Here is an 18691-nt window from a genome sequence, read left to right on the forward strand (position 1 = left end):
GTCACACGGCTGGCGGAGGGGAAGTTTGACCTCGGGCAGCCTAACGCCAGAGTCTGCGTGTCTCGGCACTGTATTCAAAATAGCACGTGCCTTCTCGTTTTCCAAACCACAGGCAGAATTTCACTTTTGTTAAACGTTTGATTACAAGTTTTGTAAATCTAGAGAACTCTGCATAAAATCATGGGACCAAGATGCAGCCACATGCATACCCCAGCCCCAAACCTGGTTCAGGTCCCTGCCTCAGACTGTCACATTGCTGGGGCTTCACTGCTGGGCTTGCGGGTGGAGCTGGACCTGTCTGGCTTGGCATTTCTGCTGCCTGAGCGTGGGGGCCAGGAGCGGGGCGGTGGTCACGTGAGGGAAGGATGCCTTCGCTGCATCCCACCCCATCCCTTCCCGGTGCGGGCTGCTGGGCGTTTCTCTGCTCACACCCTCAGTGGGATGAATGGCAGGCTGCTGGCTGAGAAGCCCAGCGCTGCCAGGACACCGCCCTTTCTGGAGAGCAGTAATGTCTACACAGTGATCAAAATCTGCCATCCACTGTTGATTACTTGGTCACTACCTGCCACATAGGTACAGCCTTGGTTATTGTCACAGAACTCTTATAGTGGGCCCTGTCATCACCCCGTGTTATAGGTAAGGAGCTGAGGCTCAGAGAGGTTCTACAGCTCTCTCAGGTCACACAGCGCACAGCGGTAGGGGTGAGACTCAGGCCTGGCCGAGCTGTCCCTACCCTCATCCTATGCGAGGCGCTTTGCCGGCCCTCGGCGCTCCGTGAGGACCCCGTGGGGCAGGGCCCCTCCGCTGCTGCCTCACATCCACCTGGACTCCAGAAGCTTCGTTCTGTGGTCCTTGGATTTAGCAGAGGACATTTCTGAGTCTGAAGCGCAGATGCAGCTGTGGGCCCTTTGGTGACCAGAGGATGCTGTCATGCTTCCACATGGCTTGAGATTTTAGCAACGAGCACAGAGTCCTTTTGTTAAGAGGAAAAACCAGGAAAAAAGTAGACGGCATGTCGACGGCCTCTTTCTTAAAGGAACCTTTCAGTGACCCCCGACTCAGGACACACATCTCCTCTCCTGTCGCCATGCTGTGAGATAAGCGGGCGGTTCATTTCTCTGGTCTTCGAGTTTGGCATTTGTCCTGAGGGAATGCAGCCAGAGCCCGCCCTCCCCTCCTCTAGAATGGGGAGGACGAGGCCCCCTCCCCGTGTCCGACGTGAGGCTTCGAGTGCGCGACTGGGTCTGGCCACTGCGGGAGGCCCGCCTCGTGTGGGTCAGGAGTTGGGCCAGGCGGTGCGGGAGGAGGCTGCTTCTGACATCTGGGTCAGGAACTGTGAGGGACAGAACTAGACTTTGAGTCCAGTGGCTCAGCACGGCAGCAACTGCGTCCAGCCGTCGGAGATCAGCTGCCATGACTGTCTTCAGACCTTTTAAAGCACCTCCTGTATGGTGTGTGCTGCTCTCGGCTCAGTGGGCAGGCTGAGCCCGAGGCCTCGCTGCCCTCACTTCCTGCTGGGTTGGTGACCTAGTCACAGACTAGTCAGAATAGAAGTGTCACTGCTGTGATTTGAGACCTGAAGCGGCAGCTTAGTCCAGGTCATGCGCAGGTCTGCAGGCAGGTGACCTTCCGCCTGCAGAACCAGTACTCACGCCCCAGGTCCTGGCAGAAGGACTGAGCGCAGGGAGGACCAGAGGCAGGGGGAGGACGCAGACCACCCGGCCTGCAGGGGGCGTTGGTCCCTGCAGAACTCTGCGGCGCCCTCGCGTGCGCACTCCTCCAGTGCACACCTTCCGCGGGCTCCCTTCCTGCCCCCGGTGTCCCCTCCTTCAGGGAGCAAGGCGACATTAGTGGCTGCATGTGATGTCTCTGCTCTCTCCCACGCTGAGCAGGAAGCAGGGCTACAGGAGGTGAAGAGCATGAGCTACAGTGTCAGATGGACCTCGGTCTGCCCGCTTACAGCCGGGAGCGGTCCCTCAGCCTCTCTGCACCTCGGTGTGCTCAGCAGAAAGGGGGTTAGGACAGAACTGCCATGGAGGCCACTGCGAGGGCTTGGCGGGTGCACCTCCACAGGGCGCCAGCGAGGGCCCGGCAGCCGAAGCGACCAGGGGCCTGGTGGGCAGCGGCGCTGTGGGGGCGGGCTCCCCGCCCCCCAGGGAGAGCCCAGTTGACGCAGCCCCCGGTTCCAGGACACCCAGGAGTTCCTGCGCTGCTTGATGGACCAGCTGCACGAGGAGCTCAAGGAGCCGGTGGTGATGGCAGCGGCGACGCTGACGGAGGCTCGGGACTCAGACTCCAGCGACTCGGACGACAAGCGGGAGGGTGACCGGAGCCCATCCGAGGACGAGTTCCTGTCCTGCGACTCGAGCAGCGACCGGGGCGAGGGCGACGGGCAGGGCCGTGGCGGGAGCAGCTCGCAGGCCGAGACGGAGCTGCTGAGCCCCGACGAGGCGGGCCGCGCCATCTCCGAGAAGGAGCGGAGGAAGGACCGCAAGTTCTCCTGGGGCCAGCAGCGCACGAGCTCGGAGCAAGTGGACGAGGACGCCGACGTGGACACCGCCATGGCCGCCCTCGTCCCCCAGCCCGCCGAGGCTCAGCCCCCGTCCCCGCGGTCCACCAGTCCCTGCCGGACGCCAGGTACCCGACAGCCCTGTCTGTCCAGCATGGACCCTGCTGGGCGCCAACACGCAGTGGCCCGCCCAGCTCCCCCACCTCCCCGGGGGGCTTCCTGCCATGAGACCCAGCTTCCAGGGCGGAGACGGGACGGATGTGTCCAGACTCTCTGAGCTGATGTTGCTGGAGTGGGGTTCGTGGCCGTGCTGGCGCCCTGAGCCCTCTGCCCGAAGCCGAAGTGCGTGGGCCGGGCGGGCACTGGGGACACACGGTGGGCGCGGGCCTCATCCCTGTCACGAGGAGTTGGCGGTCTTCTCCCTGGCCGGGCCCCAGAGCTGGCTTGGCTGCCCTGGTCCAGCACGGTCCCCTTCTGCCCCTAGAGCCGGACAACGAGGCCCACATGCGCAGCGCCTCTCGCCCCTGCAGCCCCGTGCACCACCACGAGGGCCACGCCAAGCTGGCCAGCAGCCCTGCGCGCGCGAGCCCCGTGAGGCTGGGGCCATCGTATGTGCTCAAGAAAGGTTCGCAGGGCCGGGCAGGGCGAGCGGGTCAGCGGGGCCTCCTCACATGGGGCTCGGGGCCGGGACTGAGGGTCCGCGGCTGCCATTGTCGAGCTCCCAGTGCCAGCGGCTGTGCCGTGTGCTCCTCACACCGCGCCTTGAACCCCCCTCACACCACTGGGTGCGCTGGGGGAGCCCCATCTTACAGACCATGCCCGAGGCCCCAGCAGCCGAATTGCATCCCCAGCCACATGACTCACGTAGACCTGACCCTTGTCCTGGCCAGGCAGGCCCCAGGCCCGCCCCTCCGCAGGCCCAGCCCTGTGCTCTGCCCCCAGCCCAGGTGCCGAGCGCCGGCAGCCGGCGGCGGAAGGAGCAGCGCTACCGCAGCGTCATCTCCGACATCTTCGACGGCTCCATCCTCAGCCTCGTGCAGTGTCTCACCTGTGACCGGGTAGGTGCCTGGGCTGCGGAGGGACATTCGGGTTTCAGCAGCCTCGGTGTGCTCACCGGGATTAGAGGCGGGAGATGGGTTCTCCACCTCGCACCCCTGCCTTTCCCTAGGGGGAGGGCCCCGGTTGCAGGTCTTCCGTGTCCAAGGGTTGGGGAGCAGGCCTCCTGCCCCACCCCCGCCAGCTGGTAGCTGGGATTCAGGGTACTGACTCTGCTGGGTCTGGCAGGGCAGGACCGTGGAAGGTGGAGACCGAGGCTGACCTTTAACCCCACAGGTATCCACTACGGTAGAGACATTCCAGGACCTGTCACTGCCCATTCCTGGCAAGGAGGACCTGGCCAAGCTCCACTCGGCCATCTACCAGAACGTGCCAGCCAAGTCAGGTGCCTGCGGGGACAGCTACGCCGCCCAGGGCTGGCTTGCCTTCATCGTGGAGTATATTCGAAGGTATGTCCCCGTCCGCCCACCAGAGACACAAGACCACCCTGGCCCAGCCTTTTTAGGGCAGGCGACAGACTTAAACGGGAAAGCACGCGTGTTTGCAGGGATGAGGGCAGGTCCAGAGGGAGTGTGAGGCTGAAGGATGTGTGGGGTTAGCTCAGCGGGGGAGCGGGGGAGGTCCACCCTGGGATGGCCTGGATTGGGCGGGCCCTCGGAAGGCGAGTGGAGTGACCGAGAGGCAGCTGGGCGGGGGGTGCAGCTGGAGGGCAGTGGGCGGTTTCTGCAGCCCCGGCGGTGCCACGGTGCCTGCTGTACCTGCCGGGTGGGAACCTGACTACCCAGAGGACGGCCAGTGTGGTCAGGGCCCCTTCTCAGATGAGGAGGGCGAGGCTCAGGGACAGATGACGTCCCTCTCCCAAGGACACCGAGCTGCTGGCTGGTGGCCCTGGGTGTCTGGCTCCAGACCTCTGCCCTCTCCACCCACTGGGCCAACCTGCCTCTGTGGGCTGGAGCAGACCCCAGCCCACACGCCCCACAGCTTGCCCTCACCCAGGCCCCGGCAGCTCTCCCACCACCCCCTTCTGTCTCCATAGGTTCGTGGTATCCTGTACCCCCAGCTGGTTTTGGGGGCCAGTCGTCACCCTGGAAGACTGCCTCGCCGCCTTCTTCGCTGCTGATGAGCTGAAGGGTGAGTGGGCCGAGCTGGCTGGGGTGGGCTTGCTGGTCCACTCACTGTCAGTGACCCAGCCCTGCCTGCCAGGGGACCAAATGTTCCCCAAGTCACCACCTCGTAGCTCTGAGGGGTTCAGCTGCTTTTCTTCTCTTACTGATTTGGTGGACAAGAGGAAGGTCGTGCTTTAATTTTTCACGTCCTTGATTATTGATGAGCTCAAACCTTTTTTTCGCTCACGTATTGGTTATTAGTATTTCCTATTTTGAAATTTCCCATTCCTGCCCTTTTCCTCTTTTCCTGGTGAGGACTTTCCGTACTATGTCGAATAGCTGAGGATGAGGTTAGCTGTGGGCTTGTCACATATGGCCCGTATTGTACTGAGGCGTGTTCTTTCTACGCCCAATATGAGATCTTCCATCGTGAAAAGATGGATATCGAAATTTGTCAAATGGTTTTTCTGCATTCGAGAGGATCGTGTGATTTTCATCCTTCGTTATATTTATGTGCTGTATATCACGTTTATTGATTTGCATATGTTGAACCATCCTTGTATCCCAGAGATAAATCCCACTCGATTGTGGCGTGCGATCATTTAAACGCGCCGTTGAATTCGATTGGCTAGAATTTTGTGGAGAATCTTCCCATCTATTCATCAGGGATATTGGCCTGTAGTTGTCTTTCCTCGTAGTGTGCTCATGTGGCTCTGGCCTCATGAAGTTAGTTTGGGAGTGCTCTCTTCTCTTTAGTTTTTTGGTGGAATTCACCAGTGAAATCCCGTTGGCTTTTGTTTGTTGGGAGGTTTTTTGTTACTACTTCAATCATCTTAGTCATTATCGGTTGGTTCAGATTTTCTGTTTCTTCATCATTCAGTCTTGCTAGGTTGTATGTTTCTAGGAATTTACCCATTTCTTCTAGGTTATCCATTTTTTTAATGTATAATTGGTCATAGTGGTCTCTCGTGATCTTTTATATTTCTGTGTTTTCCTCTTTCATTTATAATGTTTATTTGAGTCTTTTTTTTTATCCTCAGTTAATCTAGCTAGAGGTTTGTCAATTTTGTTTATCTTTACAAAAAAGCGGCTCTTAGTTTTGACTTTTCTCCCTATTGTCTTTCTAGTGTGTTTCATTAGCTTCTGCTCTAATCTTCGTTATTTCCTTCCTTCTGCTAACCTTGGGCTCAGTTTATTCTTTTTTCAATTCCTTGAGGTGTAAAGTGAGGCTGTTTCTTTGAGATCTTTCTTTTCTCTTAACGTAGGCGTTTATTGCTATCAATTCACCCTTAGAACTGCTTTTGCTGCGTCCCGTAAGCGCTGGTGTGTTGTATTTTTATTTTCATTTGTCTCAGGATACTTTCTGATTCCCCTCTTGATTTCTTCTTTGACCCATTTGTCATTCAAGAGTGTGTTGTTCGATTTCCACATGTTTATGGATTTGTTAGTTTTTCCTTTTATTATTGCTTTCTAGTTTCAAACCGTTGTGGTTGGAAAAGATACTAGATGTGATTTCCGTGCTCTGAAACTTGTTAAGGCTTGCTTTGTGATCCGTTGTGGAGAGCGTTCCGGGTGCTTGTGCGAACGATGTGTATCCTGGCGCCGTTGGGTGGAGTGCTCTGCGCGTGTCTCTTGGGTCGGTTTGATCTGTAGTGTTATTCGGGGCTGCTGTTCCCTGACTGATGCTCCATCCAGTGCTGAAAGTGGAGTATTGAAGCCCCTACGATTATTGTATTGCTGTCTACTTCTCCCTTCATCATCATTACTGTTGCTTTAAATATTTAGATGCTCCACTATCGAGCGTTTATGTACTTTACAATGGCTACACCCTCTGGATGAACCGCCGTCCCCTCGGTCACTGTATAGTGACCCTCGTCCCTTGCGGCTGATTTTGACTGAAAGTCTGTTTTATCTGGTATAAGTGTCGTGCTCCTGCTCGCTCTTGCTTGCCATTCGCACGTGATCTCTTTATCCGTCCCTTCCCTTTCAGCCCGTGCGTGTCCTTCGAGCTAAAGTAAGTCTGTCGTAGGCAGCGCACTGTGGTTTTATTCGTAAGCGTGAATCGTTACATGCACTTCTCCCCACTCCCCATCCCCGCTAACCTTCGTCTCTATTTTACTGCCCTAGGCGACAACATGTATAGCTGTGAACGGTGTAAAAAGTAAGTGTGTGCCTTCTGGGGGCTTCTCCCCAGTGTCCCGTTTCCAGCCTCTGTGGTCCGTCTGTGTTCCATGTACTTTGCATGGGTTCCCCAGAGAGTTTGATCCTGACCTCGCAGAGGCGTCTGGGTGGGAGGGGTGCTCAGCCGGCCCCTTGGCCGCCACACTGGGGCACGCACCGAGTCTGTCCTGCTCTCTCCCCGCAGGCTGCGGAATGGCGTGAAGTACTGTAAGGTCCTGCGGCTGCCGGAGGTGAGCGGAGCAGCCCCCGCCCCTCTGGCCACCAGGGCCTCTCCATGCTGACTGTGGCGGCATGCGGCAGAGGCCAAGCCCTCCCCGACTCGGGAGCTTCTGAGCTGCAGAGGCCCGTGGAGAAGCCACCGCTGGGGCCGAGAGGCCTCCTGGGAGGGTCTGGCAGACGGACAGGGCTCGTTTTTCAATTCGTAACCTGGCGCGCTCTCTCCCGTGGCCTCAGCTCCTTTGTCACCGTGAGGCGGGTGTAGGAGGCGCCGAGGGTATGACCTAGAATAGGTGGCTCTGAGGGGAGGGGACCTGGCCATGGGGTGTCAGGGAAGGCCTTTCTGAGGAGGTGGCGTCTGAGTGAGCCCCGGGGATGTAGCCTGGCGTTGCCTTGTGGAGGGAGAGTCGGAAGGAACAGTGGGCAAAACCCCGAAGCGGGAACAGGCTCGGCCGAGCCACGGAAGGCCGGTGTGGCTGGAGCAGGAGTGTGGCCCAAGGCGCGGTGCCCGGGACGGTGCCAGCGGGCGAGGGAAGGCTGTGTGGACAGGCCTTCTCAAAGTCGGAGCCAACAGAACTGGTCGTCGGGGTTCTTTGGAGGGTGAACTTGAGCTTCTTGTGCAGCTCAGCCCCACGTCGCGTCTGCCCGCCTCGGCCCCCACGCCGAGCTCCTCCGTGCGTTCAGACGTGGTCGGTGGGGGCGCCATCCACAGGCCTGGGCCTCGGGAACGCTCTTGCCGCTGGGTTTCTTGTTTCCTCCTGGACATCAAGACCTGAGTGGGTCAAACGGCAGGCTAGTCAGTGTCCCAGAGCCCTGCCTCAAGGTCCCTGTCAGATTACTGGGGTCACAGGGCCCTGGCCAGCCCTGGAATGACTGACGTGCCCCTCCCCCCAGATCCTGTGCATTCATTTGAAACGCTTTCGGCATGAGGTGATGTATTCGTTCAAAATCAGCAGCCACGTGTCCTTCCCCCTTGAGGGACTTGACCTGCGCCCCTTCCTCGCCAAGGAGTGCACGTCCCAGATCTCCACCTACGACCTCCTCTCGGTCATCTGCCACCACGGCACGGCAGGCAGTGAGTCTGGCCACCCCGCCCTGGCCCCGGCCCCGGCGCCTAGGGCATCTGTAACCAGCCGGCCCCTCCCTCCGCAGGTGGCCACTACATCGCCTACTGCCAGAACGTGATCAACGGGCAGTGGTATGAGTTCGATGACCAGTATGTCACCAAGGTCCACGAGACGGTGGTGCAGAGTGCTGAGGCCTATGTCCTCTTCTACAGGTGTGCCCCTCGGCAGGTGGCCAGGGTGTGGGGGCCTGGGTCTGGTGACCCGCAGCCTGGACGTCCTGCTCCTCAGGGCTTGACTCGGGGTGCGTCGTGGGTGCTGGAGCCTAGAGTGTTTTAAGACCCAGGGTAAGGGTTTGAGTCTTTAAGAAAGAGTCTTCTGGCTGATAGAAACTCAAGGGGTCGGGTTTAGTCCTCCTGTGAGAGGCGTCCTCCTGCGAGGTGATGGCAGCCAGAACTCTGGCAGGAGCGGCGGGGCTGCCGAGGGGTTCCGGAGGTGGGGCGGCTCTGGACACACCCCTGGACAGGGTGTGGCCGGTCCCCCAGCACGGCAGGGAGCCCAGGCACAGCTGCTCCTACGTCTCCCCCGCCCCCGCCCCAGGAAGAGCAGCGAGGAGGCGGTGCGGGAGCGGCAGCAGGTGGTGTCGCTGGCCGCCAAGCGGGAGACCAGCCTGCTGAGGTTCTACGTGTCCCGAGAATGGCTCAACAAGTTCAACACCTTTGCCGAGCCGGGGCCCATCACCAACTACACCTTCCTGTGCTCCCACGGAGGTGAGGGAGCCTTCTCTGTGGCCCGCGTGTGGGGTGGGCCGGCCGAGCCCCCACCTGTCCCTCCCTGCGCCTTCCTCCGCAGGCATCCCGCCCAACAAGTACCATTACATCGACGACCTGGTGGTGATCCTGCCGCAGGACGTCTGGGAGTACCTGTACAACAGGTAAGGTGCTGTGGCCAGCCTCTTCCGGAAGGCCAGCCTGCCCCCCCCCTGTCCAGGCCAGCACTCAGCTGAGCAGCAGAGGAAGACGGGGAGGGTGCCGCCACCATGCCCGCACGCGGCCCTCTGCTCCGGCGGCAGACGCACTGAAGCAGTGGCGGGGGCCTCCCTCGCGTCTCTGTCTGCACCGAAAAAGACACATGGCATCTGTGGGCACGCAGGTGGACGCTCACCGTGCCCAGGCGCAGAAAACCCGCCTAAGCGAAAGTGCGCGTATTGGCCCCTCTCACGTCCTGGGGGTGCTGGCTGCAGGGCGGTCTGGCCAGCATCTCTCCCCCACCCCATGTCTAGCTCAGGTGGCCTTGGGCTTGTGCTGCCCGGAGCCTTCCACGTTCAAGTCCATCAAGGCAAGAACGTGTGGCTCTCTTGTCGAGCACCTGCCTAGGCCCGGGTCTCTCTGCCGCTGGGCAGGCAGGACGTGCTGCGGACAGGGGTGGCCAGCCGGGTGGAGAAGGAGGGGCCAAGAAGCTGCGGCTGCCCTGGCCTCTCGTTGGACTGGCTTTGCTCCGTCCACTTGCAGGTCAGGCGCAGAGCTGGTGGGCCTGTCAGAACCCCAGAGTAAGATGCACCCCAAATCCCGTGGGTCCCACCTGCAGAAGGACCTGCAGCCTTCCTTTAACGTCGTCCTCAGGGTCTGGCTTTGTGGGCTCTCGGCCACCCTCCTGCCCAGTAGCCAGTAGAGGAAGCGAGGATGTGAGTCCGTCCCTTGGCTGTTAAGCAGATTTGAGATGCAGGGCCCTGCAGCCGGCACTCTGCTGAGCAGCATGGGCATGGTGGCAGGCAGGCGCCCTCACTGGTCTAGTGAGGAAGACAGGTCAGCGGGCCCCGGCCAGGGCGCCAAGGGGAGCCCAGCGGGTGCCTGACGGGACCACCCCTCAGGGCCCGTGTGTGTCTCTCTCTGCCTCCCCAGGTTTGGGGGCGGCCCCGCCGTGAACCATCTGTACGTGTGCTCCATCTGCCAGGTGGAGATCGAGGCGCTGGCCAAGCGCAGGCGGGTCGAGATCGACACCTTCATCAAGGTGCGTGCAGCTGGGGGTGGCACGGCAGAGCCGGGCTTCCAGCCTCTGCCGGGAACGTGAGGACTCGAAGACGAAAGAACCGCGTGGTGTCAGGCTCTGTTTGGAGGGCGTGTTCTGTGGGAGATCGGCCTGGCCACAGGTCCAGCCAGATGGTTAAAGTTTCACTGACAGAAGGGGTCGGGCTGGGTGAGTCGAGGTCCACCCACTGGCCGTACTATTGAGCTGTGCTAAGGAATAGGGCGCTGTGGTTTGGGGCTGGACGGTTCTCCGTCCTGGGGGCTGTCACGGTTTGTAGGGTGTTGAGCAGCATCCCCAGCTTCTATCTGCTCAATGCCGGTGACAACCAAAATTACCTCCAGACACTGGCAGGTGTCCCCACAGGCCTTTTGAGAACCACGGGGCACTTCAGACTGGCACGAGAAGGTGTGTTCAGTGAACAAAAGCCAATTGCAAAACAGGACCCAGCACGATGCATTTAGGAAAGGGACTTCCGCAGCGGAGACGGGGGTGTGTGAGGACGGAGGCCCCGGCTCACACCCCGCGCCCACCCCCCCGGGGGACGTGGGGACCATTTGTCATTTAGCAGTAGAGGTTTGGGTAGAGGACGCCCAAGGACACCGTGCTTTGCGGCCACTGAGACACAATATGATCAGGACAGTTCATGAGTGAGCTAGTTCTATGAAGAAGGGGAAACAGCATTGACCATGTCATCTCGGCTGAGTTTTTAAAAAGTTACGGGGAAGAGATCCACCAGAACGTTAGCAGCAGCCGTGCGAGTGGGGCGGGGAGGGGGCGTGGGAAACGTTTGTTTTCTTTGAACTCGTCCGGCGTTGTGAGTTTCGGGCGCCCGGAGTCCTGGCGGTGCGTGGGAGTCAGGGTGCCGAGTGCCAGGGGCTGGGATATTCGTGCTGACCGTCCCCTTTGCTCCCCTCTGCGCGCCGCCGGCCCAGCTGAACAAGGCCTTCCAGGCCGAGGAGTCCCCCGGCGTCATCTACTGCATCAGCATGCAGTGGTTCCGCGAGTGGGAGGCCTTTGTCAAGGGCAAGGACAGCGGTGAGTGGAGCAGGGGCCCCGGCACTGTGCCTGGCACGCCCCCCACCAGGAGGGTCTTGGGCTGTGCCTCTGCTGGGAACGTCTCAGGATGGGGAGCCGGGCGGTGGCCCTGAACCCCAGCGGGGCGCCCAGGGTCTGTTCCTGGCCAGCAGGTTTTGGTGCCTCCCCTTTGGGTGAATGGCAGAGAACGCAGGTGCTCCCCCGGCTGTCCCCACCTCGGGCCAGGCCACTGCCCAGAGCAGCAGACACAGGGCCAGCTTACTCGGCCCTTCCCCTGTCCTCTCCCGGCCAACGCCCGGGGGTGGCTGCCCGCCCAGCCCTTCCCTCCGGGCATTCCGTTGCGCTACATAGATTTTAGTTAACAGATAGCTTCAGACTCTTAGGGGAGGACTAAGACACCGAGTCCTCTGACCCCTGATTTACTGGGGTGGGAGCAGGCTCCTCACAAAGCAGCTCCCAGAGTCCCCACAGTCTCGTAGGAAACAGCAGAGCCCACGCCCTGGCCGGCACGTAGCCACCCTCACCGCCCCCGAGCCCCATGTGCGGGCACCCAGCCTGGGGCTTGGGGCCTGGCACGGTTGGCAGAGCCCGTGGGCTCCATGTGCTGCTGGCCATTTGCCTTTCGGAGTGTAAGCCAGGTATCAGAAACAGGGCTGGGTCTCACTGCCATCTCGTCCCCGCTGGGTGGCGAGCGTGCCAGGGACACCCGCGGCCTCCCTAGTGCTGGTGGGGGCGGTCGGCATGGCCGTGCCCACGAACCTGGCTCCTGAGTCGCGGTCCTGGTTCGGCCTTATGCCAGCCCTGGGGTGGGCGGTGGCTCCCCCCGTCTGTGGGAGCAGTTCTCGTCTCTCACGGTCGTCAAGGATTACGTGAGATACCGGGGCACACGGGAAGGGTGCTCAGCGGGTGGGGACTGCCATTATAGACTAGAGCAGTGTCCACCGGCACGGCCCCACCCCGCCACGCTAGAGTCAGAAACCAGCGCGTGAGCCCTAGAAACTCCTCTGCCAGGTGCGGGGACTCTGCGAGGCCCTTCTGGCCTCAGACTTCTGTGGCTGAGCATTTGGTGCCTCACGCACGTTGCCCTTATGTAAGGACTTCACGCTGACCCCTTGGGCCCAGGGCAGCCACGCGGGGATCCCAGGTGTCGGAGTCACACCTGGAGGCCAGGTCCTGCCTACCGGGTGGAGGGCTCTGGCACAGGCCCCGGCACAGTGGGGCTGAGCCCGAGCTGGGTCTGGGTCTGTTCCAGAGCCCCCTGGGCCCATTGACAACAGCAGGATCGCACAGCTCAAAGGAAGCGGCCACGTCCAGCTGAGGCAGGGTGAGTGTCGCTGGCCCCGGCCCTGGCCTCCCCGATCAGCCAGGCTCCCGTCTGCCCCGCTGGCTGCCAGTCACAGGAGCCCCCTGCCGCCCATCTGGGTCGGTCTGAGCCGTCCGCCCAAGTCCAAGCCCAGCGTCCAAGCAGAAGGGCCAAGGTGCTTGGCCTCTGCGTGGGTCCTCAGGCCCCTCTGCCCACCTCGCCCTCTAGTGCCCTCTGTCTGCCCCGTCTGCCCGCCCTCCGTGTGATCCCCACCCCAGGGAGACGAGGGGCACAGCCAGAGATGTGCCCTGTGGGCTCCTGGGAGAATGGACATTGTACCGGAAAATTCTGAGACTTCCACTGACAGCTTCACACAGAGGCCTGTGGTCACCCTCTCTCCCGGACACCTCACTGCCAGGACTGCGGGATGGAGGGGACAAGGGCCCAGGGGCCAGGGCCAGTCCAGCCCCACCCAGTGGCCTCTTGGGCCCCGCAGGTGCCGACTACGGGCAGATTTCGGAGGAGACCTGGGCCTACCTGCACCACCTGTACGGCGGCGGCCCCGAGATCGCCATCCGGCAGAGTGTGGCCCAGCTCCAGGCCCCGGAGAGCTTACACGGGGAGCAGAAAATCGAAGCCGAGACCCGCGCCGTGTGACTTGGCGGCCAGTCTGTAAGTCGCCTCCTCCCTGCCCAGAGCCCCTCTCGTGTGCCGAGTGCCCAAGGAACGTGTCCGTGCACACACCTTCCATGAGGCCACTCGGAAGGACCTTCAAGTGGCCCCCCCGCAGACCAAGTGACCCGGGTGTCCCCGCAGGCCCCGCCTCTGCCCTCCTCCCTGTGGAGGGTGTGTTTTGTGCCCGGAAGCGCGGCCAGCGCTTTGGGAGCCCAGCCGTGTGAAGAGGCAGAGAGGCCGTTGGGTTCGCAGTGAGTAAGGCTGGAACTAGCAAACACGCCCACCCCGGGCTGCTCTGAGCGGCCGGAGCTCTGCGGCGTTAACTCGGGGCTTCGTCCTGGCAGTGCCCATGTCACTGCCGTCGGCGTCATGTCCCCCGGCCCGCCCTCTTGCTGGCTCAGGCCCAGCTGTCGTCCCTGGAGCTCTGGGTTGGTCTGTGGCCTTGGGACAGGCATCTGCCACTGGGCGCCTGGGCCAGCATGCACTGCGGGACCCACAGGTAGTACTGAGGCTGACGAGCAGACTGCTGAGCGCCCGGACGGCGATGCTGCTTGTCACGAGCCACTTCCTCCCGAGGCCCCACTAAACCCCTGTCCCCCCCGCACCTCCCGCCGTTGTCACAGAAAGGCTCCCGAATCCCGCGCTGCTCTCAGAGGTTTTCCTGCGGACTAAGGACTCATTGGAGACTGGGACTCAGAGCGCGTGGCGGGTGGTTGGTTTCTGGAGGCAGCTGGTCCCCTCTCACCGTGTGCTACTGAGCCGGCCCCGTGGATTGGCTGTGACTTGTCCCCACTAGGGGACTGGATGATGAAACAAATACCTCGCGTCGCTGTCCTTCACTGCTCATGCAGCTTCCCGGGCCTGGTTAGGGAACAGCCCTTCCCTTCCTCCCTAACACTGTCCCCCCGTGCCGGGAACCTGGCTCTGGGAGGTGTGGCCGCTGTCACACGGAGGTCTTGGAAGCCTTTGTCTTCCGGATGCTGAGCACGGCCACTGCTGGGGCGCTGGGACCAGTGGCACCGAAGGCCCAGGACGAAACAGCTGGGGCGAGATGCTCCCCTTGTCAGGGCCGAAGCAGATGTGGGGGTTGGGGAGGGGTGCTGGGACAAAAGCCCCCAAATACTGTGGCCTTCAGGCTCCGTGGGAGCAGACGCCGTGGGAGTTCCAGCAGGCGGTTCTGGCAGAACCCCTGAAGCCCTTGCAACGTGTCGCTCACGTCTGCGATCTCACTCGGCCCGGATCCGACTCCTTCCCCACGGAGGCAGCAGGCGGGCAAAGGACAAGCCAAGAACGCGCCGCTGCTGGAATCTGTTGACGTTTGCTGGTCTTTTGAACGTCGCTGCTGCAGCCAGTGGCAACCCTGCTGCAGAGCCTGGCGGCCACACGCCACCCTGCAGTGACACAGACAGCCGCTGTGCAGCTGAAACCTCGCCCCACGTTCGCACGGTCCAGTCTGTGAGCAGGATGTCATAATAAAACCGTACGCGTCCCCTACAGCCCGTGCAGTTGTCTGCTTTGGCCACAGTTAATTCTGTCCCTGGAAGGAAGTGTGAAGCCCTCTGCTGGGGGATGGGGGGCCGTGGAGCCATGGCGACTGATGTTACAAATGACCGAACTCGGGAGGGGGCCTTGCCTGACTGTCTGAAAGCAGACAGCATCTGGCCAGAAGAGGAGGCCCCGCCCCTTTAAACACGGGGCAGCGCCAGCCTTTCCCTTCCCGGGACCAGCCAAGGGCCCCAGAGGAGTGGGGCCCGTGTGGTGGGGGGACGCGGCCAGCACGTCCACAGGCTGGGCCACTCCGGGCACCGCGCCACAGGCTTGGTGCCACCGAGCAGCGCTCAGCCTCCCCGAGGGCACCTTTTCCTCTGACGCCTCCATCACAGTGTCGCAGTTACTGGGGTCCACAGCTGGGAGCCCACTCGCATTTAGTGATGCTAGTGTGCTATAGTCCCTGCGGCGTGGGTGGTTCTGTTTATACTTTTGGGGTTCGGGAGGGGGAGAGGGCTTTGAGATTTTTATGTATGGCTTTAAACACTTACATGTGAGATCCCGTCAGACGTGAATGTGCAGAAGTGTTCCACGTCAGCAATGATAAAGCGGGCGACAGTGCCCGCCCCGGGTAAGGACTGTCGCCAGTGCCAGAGAAGCCCCCGAGGGCCCCGCTCAGCACCCCCGCCCCCTGGCCTGCACTTCCTGCAGCCCCCCTCTTCTGGGCAGTTGTCCCACCTACGCGTGCGTGATCCAGCAGTGCTGTGGCTTTGCTCACCTGGGAGGGTCGTGCCTGTGGAAGTCCACGGTGCCTGTTTTGTGAATGGCTTTTGTTGTTTAACATGGACGATGAGAATGGAAAAGCTTTGTCTGGAGGACCGATTTCAGAGGCTTAGAGACATTTATGCTACAGGAAGGAGAGAGAGGAATAGGTACCATCTGACCTTCAAATGTTTCCTTTATATTTTCGCTCGAAATGCCAGGCTTTAAAGTGGCTCAGCCAAACTTAGGTGCTGGAGTCTGAAGATAGGAGTCTGTGGTTGTCACCTCACAGACAGAGCGGAGACAGGAAGCCACCTCTGGTCTTCTCTCTCCCACACGCTGTCCCCTCAGTCTGGCTCCTCCCCGAGAGGCTGGGCCTGGACTCCTCCAGCAGGGACACCCCCTGCAGACTGGGGGTTTGTGGGCCAATCGCGCCGAGTGCCTGCAAACCTTCCCATCTGCCTGTGCGTCTGCTCACAAGCCTGCATCAGAAGTGCATTTATGTGCAAGGTGTAGCCACCTAAAATGAGTAGCTTCCTGCGTTGTAGTTCGAATTCAGTGCAAACGTCAGTTAACCTGCCAGTCTCACGGGGTCTCATGTGGAACCTCCGGGAGCCCCCGAGAGCCCCCGGGGAAGTGAGTGGTAGTTTGGAGTCACACCTCCCTCTGGCTGCTTTCCGAACCTGAAGCCCCTGCTTTACCTCCAGCAGAGACAAACTCGAACACCCTTGGGAAAAGTTATGAGAAAGAGCAGTCAGCATTCTGCACAACGGATGTTCAGGAAAGCTGCCTTGGGGACATGTTGGGGCGCGGTCCCCAGTCCCTTGGGTTTGACACCAGCGAGCAGCCTGGACGAGGGGGTGTGTGGAGAGCCGGCACTGGGGACAGAGACTCGGGCAGGGCTCGGCCTGGTGCCGTGGGAGAACACGCGCACGGTGAGGGCAGACCCCGCAGGACCCAGGGGTCCTTCCTGCCCCTGCTGCTTCCGGGGCCCGACAGAGGAGGGGCAGGAAACCCCCGTTTCCTCCCGAAGCTTTTGGCCCCAAGGCTCTGAGGACAGAGGCACGTGGGGGCCTTTCTCAGTCTCTGCTCTACCTTTTGTGGCCCAGCAATGTCCCAGGCTAATGGGAGATCATTTAAGTAAATGTCACTCACGATACCATTTGGACAGAAAAGCATTTAAATCAGGGCCTGATAGATGCGACGCTGGAGAAAGAGCTCTTGACACAAAGTGGCTGCTGACTGCCAGTCTGCAGCCCTTGCACCTTAATTCTCAGAGGGCATTGGCAGCATGGCTTCCAGCCTCCCCTTCTCGGAAAAGTTGAGCAGAGGCCAGGGAGGAGAAGGTGGGCACAGGCAGCGACTGGGCTCCCTCACTGCAGGGCACAAGGGACGTTCATCCCCACGGAGCTAGGAGCCTGCCTCCCCCGCCCCTTCCCGCGCCCCCATCCACGCCGCCACCTCTGCAGTTTGATCTCAGGCCGTCCCGTGGATTTCACAATTCCAGAAATCCCGTTTGCGTTATCAAAAAAGGGGAGGGCGTACTCGAACCCCCTGCCTCTCTGCCCACTTCCATTTCCTTCCGAGTCACCCTGATAGCGACCGGGTCCTTCCGTGCTGGCATTGACTTCTCTCCCGCTAGGGGGCGCCGCCGCCGCTGTGCGCCGAGCTGGCAGGCCTGGGAGCGCCGGCAGGTGGGCGTGGCCGGCGGGTGGGGCGGCCGGGTGCTTCACAGACCAACCCGAGGAGCCTGACGGACAGGTCTGCTGGGTCCCCGAACACTCTGAGTCAAGAGTTTCTGTGTCTTTCAGAGGCGGCCTTTCGGAGCCACCAGAAAACAGATTCTCTCCATGTGGCCCACAGTCACCAGAAAGGTCAGGTATATGGCCCGCCAGGTTCCCCCGCCGCCGCTCCTCAATGCTTGAACCAAGTAGGTGCGTAAAGATGGGACAAGTGGGCAGCATTTCGGTGTTTTGGCCCCATGGCGACTCGGCCGCCAGCGCCGAGCCTGGACCAAGCTCTGAATCAGAGCCATTTGCGAACTGCTGCCGAGGTGACCACCGCTTCCCCAGCTGGCACAGAGGTGACCGCCTGCTTCCCCAGCGGTCTCTGTTCTCAGCACAGCTCCCCAAGGCAATGGTGTCCTCCTCCCACAACCCAGAAACTGGCCCAGAAAGGTGGGGACACACCCGGTGCTGGCCAGGTCCTTCAAGGGAGGTTCTAAGTGAGGCAAATAGGGACTTTTTATTTCTTACACAGAGACTGACTGTTCCTGAAACATGACAAAGCCCAGAAAGAACGTGCTGGAAACATTCTTCCCAGATGAATCTTTTGCTGACTAGTGAGACAAGAAGGCCTCAGGACACTAATCGAGTCACCTTGTCCCCTTTACCACACCGTCTCTTACTGAGAACTGTGACTTCTTGGCTCCCTAATCCCACTGTCCCCAGTCCTGATGGCAGCAGCCTTCATGGACCAGTAGGTGATCTTGCTTTAAAGGCCAGTCCCATCCATGTGTGGGAGGAGGCCAAGGCCGCGGTGAGGCCTGGTCTCTCCCTGGCGGCCTCACCTCGCACCTTCAGAAAGCGAGTGGACACTTAGCAAGATGGCTCTGTTCACACTCCGAGCTCTCAAGAACCTTAGGGAATAAAGAAGTGTGGGCACAAACCAGTCGTACTTGCCCCGAGGGCTTGGTGAGATGCGCAGCGCTGGATGTGGAAACAGGGCCTCCCACAGCACATCCAGGGGGGCGAGGCACGAGGCCCCCCACTTTAGTGCCGCACAGAGTCTGCGGCTTGACAGAAACTAGTGATTATTCCAGCCAAGCTTCCCAGGGGTGGGCTCGCGCACTTGTGACACCAGACTGCCAAAGAAACGCAAGTAAACATGCCAATTACACAGCACCCCCACACCCCACCACAGGGCCTCCGAAAACCTAGAGTAGCTGCCAGCAGAATTTGCATGCGAAACAAAACCTTTCGGGTCATAAGAAGCCTCCCCCAAGCCCTGGACTGACTGCCCGATGTCCACCTCTCCGACGTCTGACAGTTTCTCCCCCGGTGGGTGGGGGTGGCAGTGAGACTAAGCCAGGTGGCAAGCCCCTCCCCAGGCAGATGGCGATGATGACAGGACTCGTCTTGGGTTTACACAGTAAATCTTGGGTTTACACAGTAAATCATCGAGGTGCAGACCAGAGCCCAGGCCCAGCCCTCGCCCCAGGGTATCTGAGACCGAGGTCACCTCTTTGTGTAACAAAACAGTCCCATGA

At 60.6% G+C, this 18691-nt stretch overlaps 1 protein-coding gene across 4 annotated transcripts in view; it reads left to right on the plus strand.

Moving 5' to 3' along the window:
- Positions 1-14667, plus strand: part of USP20 (ubiquitin specific peptidase 20) — a 35296-nt gene extending 20629 nt beyond the window's left edge. For 3 of the 4 annotated variants that reach the window (XM_015594270.1, XM_006918055.3, XM_015594271.2), the window contains 16 exons: positions 2190-2637; positions 2994-3134; positions 3452-3567; positions 3842-4014; positions 4602-4696; positions 6799-6832; positions 7037-7082; positions 7963-8143; positions 8221-8347; positions 8733-8902; positions 8985-9066; positions 10034-10142; positions 11093-11195; positions 12448-12519; positions 12995-13170; positions 13315-14667. In XM_015594270.1, coding sequence (XP_015449756.1) covers positions 2190-2637; positions 2994-3134; positions 3452-3567; positions 3842-4014; positions 4602-4696; positions 6799-6832; positions 7037-7082; positions 7963-8143; positions 8221-8347; positions 8733-8902; positions 8985-9066; positions 10034-10142; positions 11093-11195; positions 12448-12519; positions 12995-13155 — 2058 coding nt within the window. In that variant the 3' untranslated portion in view covers positions 13156-13170; positions 13315-14667. Of the gene's footprint in view, positions 1-2189; positions 2638-2993; positions 3135-3451; positions 3568-3841; positions 4015-4601; positions 4697-6798; positions 6833-7036; positions 7083-7962; positions 8144-8220; positions 8348-8732; positions 8903-8984; positions 9067-10033; positions 10143-11092; positions 11196-12447; positions 12520-12994; positions 13171-13314 lie in introns of those variants that run through there. The other variant, XR_003048190.1, reaches the window with a different exon arrangement.
- The last annotated feature ends 4024 nt before the right edge of the window (positions 14668-18691 follow it).

The sequence above is a fragment of the Pteropus alecto genome, unplaced genomic scaffold (genome assembly GCF_000325575.1).
Source record: "Pteropus alecto unplaced genomic scaffold, ASM32557v1 scaffold67, whole genome shotgun sequence".
In the NCBI taxonomy this organism is placed as follows: domain Eukaryota; kingdom Metazoa; phylum Chordata; class Mammalia; order Chiroptera; family Pteropodidae; genus Pteropus; species Pteropus alecto.